The sequence below is a fragment of the Scylla paramamosain genome, chromosome 15 (genome assembly GCF_035594125.1).
Source record: "Scylla paramamosain isolate STU-SP2022 chromosome 15, ASM3559412v1, whole genome shotgun sequence".
Classification (NCBI taxonomy): Eukaryota; Metazoa; Arthropoda; class Malacostraca; order Decapoda; family Portunidae; genus Scylla; species Scylla paramamosain.
The window spans coordinates 17,411,012-17,413,511 of record NC_087165.1 but is presented as its reverse complement, the minus strand read 5'-3'; the positions used below and the strand labels follow the sequence as shown (position 1 = coordinate 17,413,511).

Here is a 2,500-nt window from a genome sequence, read left to right as displayed (position 1 = left end):
CTCTCTGCTCCAAACGTATGTAGTTACGTACTGAAGTGATGTACGATAATTTGTTACATTAACGACAGAAAATCTATTAAGCATAAATTTTTGTGAAGCGACACTCTTCTCATATGCCCCACTTTAATTTCCGAAGCGAAGAGAGAGAGAGAGAGAGAGAGAGAGAGAGAGAGAGAGAGAGAGAGAGAGAGAGAGAGAGAGAGAATGTTTGGTTCTATCGCCCTTGACAACGCGACATGCCTCTCTCCAATCTAACTATTGCATTAGGTGTACAGTGTACATAGAATAGTAATTACTACTAATACTGTTCACCACCACCACCACCACCACCGCCATCATCATCAAAGAAGAAAGGAATTACAGTAATTGCATACACAAACAGACAAACATAGGAATAGTGATAGACACGAGTCAGACAAGAGATAGTGTATCTGTTCTCTCTCTCTCTCTCTCTCTCTCTCTCTCTCTCTCTCTCTCTCTCTCTCTCTCTCTCTCTCTCTCTCTCTCTCTCTCTCTCTCTCTCTCTCTCTCTCTCTCTCTCTCTCTCGTGGTGTTGGTGGTGGTGGTGGTAATAGAAGGAGGAAAAGGAGGAGGAGGAGGAGGAGGAGGAGGAGGAGGAGGAGGAGGAGGAGGAGGAGGAGGAGGAGGAGGAGGAGGAGGAGAAAAAAAAACAATTAAGAACAAGAACACCAACAACAAGAAGTAATCACAACAATATTATTAATAGTATAAATAGTAGTAGTAGTAGTAGTAGTAGTAGTAGAAACATAATGACAGTACCACCAACACCACCACCACCACCATCAACAATAACATCAACAGTATGCACCGCCAAGCCAAGCCAATCTCTAGAGTAGTAGATAGCAAGTAACAGCAGCAGCAGCATGTACTACCTTGCAACAGGGCAGAGAAGACCGGGAGAGGGGAGGGAGGGGCAGATTCCCAGGCGCTGAAAGGAGTGTGTCTACTGGAGATAACTTTCATGCCATCCCCTTCAGCCTCCTGCCGTTGGTGCCGCTCCTCCTCCTCTACCTCCACCTCCTTGAACATAATGCCTGCCTGCTCCTCCATCCATTTCTCCTCGTCTTCCTCATCGTCTTGCATAAACATATCAAGTATCACGGACATTTTTATTTATGTTTTTAATGTTTAATGTTTAGGTTTTTTTTTCCTTTTTTTTTTTACAGCATCTTTATTGTTTTCTTGTCCAACCTTTTCCTTTTGTTTTCTTCTTTTTTCTTTTCTTTAGTTTCGACTATTGAATGTTGGAGTATTTGTCTTTTACCACATGGTGAATATCCTGCAGTAAGTAGTTTTGTTACACACACACACACACACACACACACACACACACACACACACACACAGAGAGAGAGAGAGAGAGAGAGAGAGAGAGAGAGAGAGAGAGAGAGAGAGAGAGAGAGAGAGAGAGAGAGAGAGAGAGAGAGAGAGAGAGAGAGAGAGAGAGAGAGAGAGAGAGAGAGAGAGAGAGAGAGAGAGAGAGAGAGAGAGAGAGAGAGAGAGAGAGAGAGAGTCTGACAATACAGCACGACCACGGTTCGCAGGTGTCCTTCCAAGTCACGCACACACACACACACACACACACACACACACACACACACACACACCTCAAGCCAACTTGTCTTTCTTACGATCCATACTGCTATACAATTCAACGCCACGACAAATGCATAGCAACATTCCCGCCACCACACTGTTCCATGCTCGGCACACGCACGTATATGCAACATTTTCACTAGCAACACCCTCAAACACTAGCACAGCACACCCCACTGTTCCTCCAGCTACCATAAACAACACTGACACTTCCCCACATGCCACATCTTAACTGGCACAGCAACCTTCATGTAATTAAATAAGCATAGACTTCATTCACTAATCTTTACAATTTCAGCAGCGTTTCCTAATTGCTTTTATCTATCTGTTAAACTCTCAATTTTTTTTTACACACATACGCACGCACGCACACCACTCAGGGACATAACACCTGTAGAAATGGTCTCAGAAGTGAACGCAACACAACACAGTCGATCCTTCACCGGCAGTTAACACATCACCACACAGCCAAACACCACACCCTCGTTTTCGCTACTGCAGACTTTCAAACAGTTATCATAACAACACCCTCCTCACTCTTTCAGTTCTGCGTGCGTAACTGTCAACGGCCACACAATACAGTAAAAATATCACTTTCAAAATGGGTTCCTTTTTTTTTTTATGTTTCTTTACACAAAACGAACAATGCCACCTTTTGTCCTTTAGAATAATTAACTTTTGTAGCCCCGTTCCACACGCGAAGCAACGAGGCAACGCGCGACACACCACACCTACACGCTCACTCCTCACCCACGCCGCACTGCTGGGTGACGGAGAGAGAGAGAGAGAGAGAGAGAGAGAGAGAGAGAGAGAGAGAGAGAGAGAGAGAGAGAGAGGGGGGGAGAGTGGGAGGGAGAGACGCCGGCCTCCCACGAATGACTGA

The 2,500-nt window shown here is 45.0% G+C and overlaps 1 protein-coding gene across 6 annotated transcripts in view; it reads right to left on the bottom strand.

The window, feature by feature from the left end:
- LOC135107539 (cyclic AMP-dependent transcription factor ATF-6 alpha-like) overlaps window positions 1-2,500 on the bottom strand; it is a 39,981-nt gene that overhangs the window by 28,498 nt on the left and 8,983 nt on the right. For 3 of the 6 annotated variants that reach the window (XM_064017514.1, XM_064017512.1, XM_064017517.1), the window contains exons 1-2: window positions 2,270-2,500; window positions 894-1,300 (exon numbers count right to left, since the gene is read on the bottom strand). The exon at window positions 2,270-2,500 is cut by the window's right edge. The exons of 2 other annotated variants lie outside the window; for them this stretch is intronic. In XM_064017514.1, coding sequence (XP_063873584.1) covers window positions 894-1,128 — 235 coding nt within the window. In that variant the 5' untranslated portion in view covers window positions 1,129-1,300; window positions 2,270-2,500. The remainder of the gene's footprint in view (window positions 1-893; window positions 1,301-2,269) is intronic. One more of the 6 variants, XM_064017513.1, reaches the window with a different exon arrangement.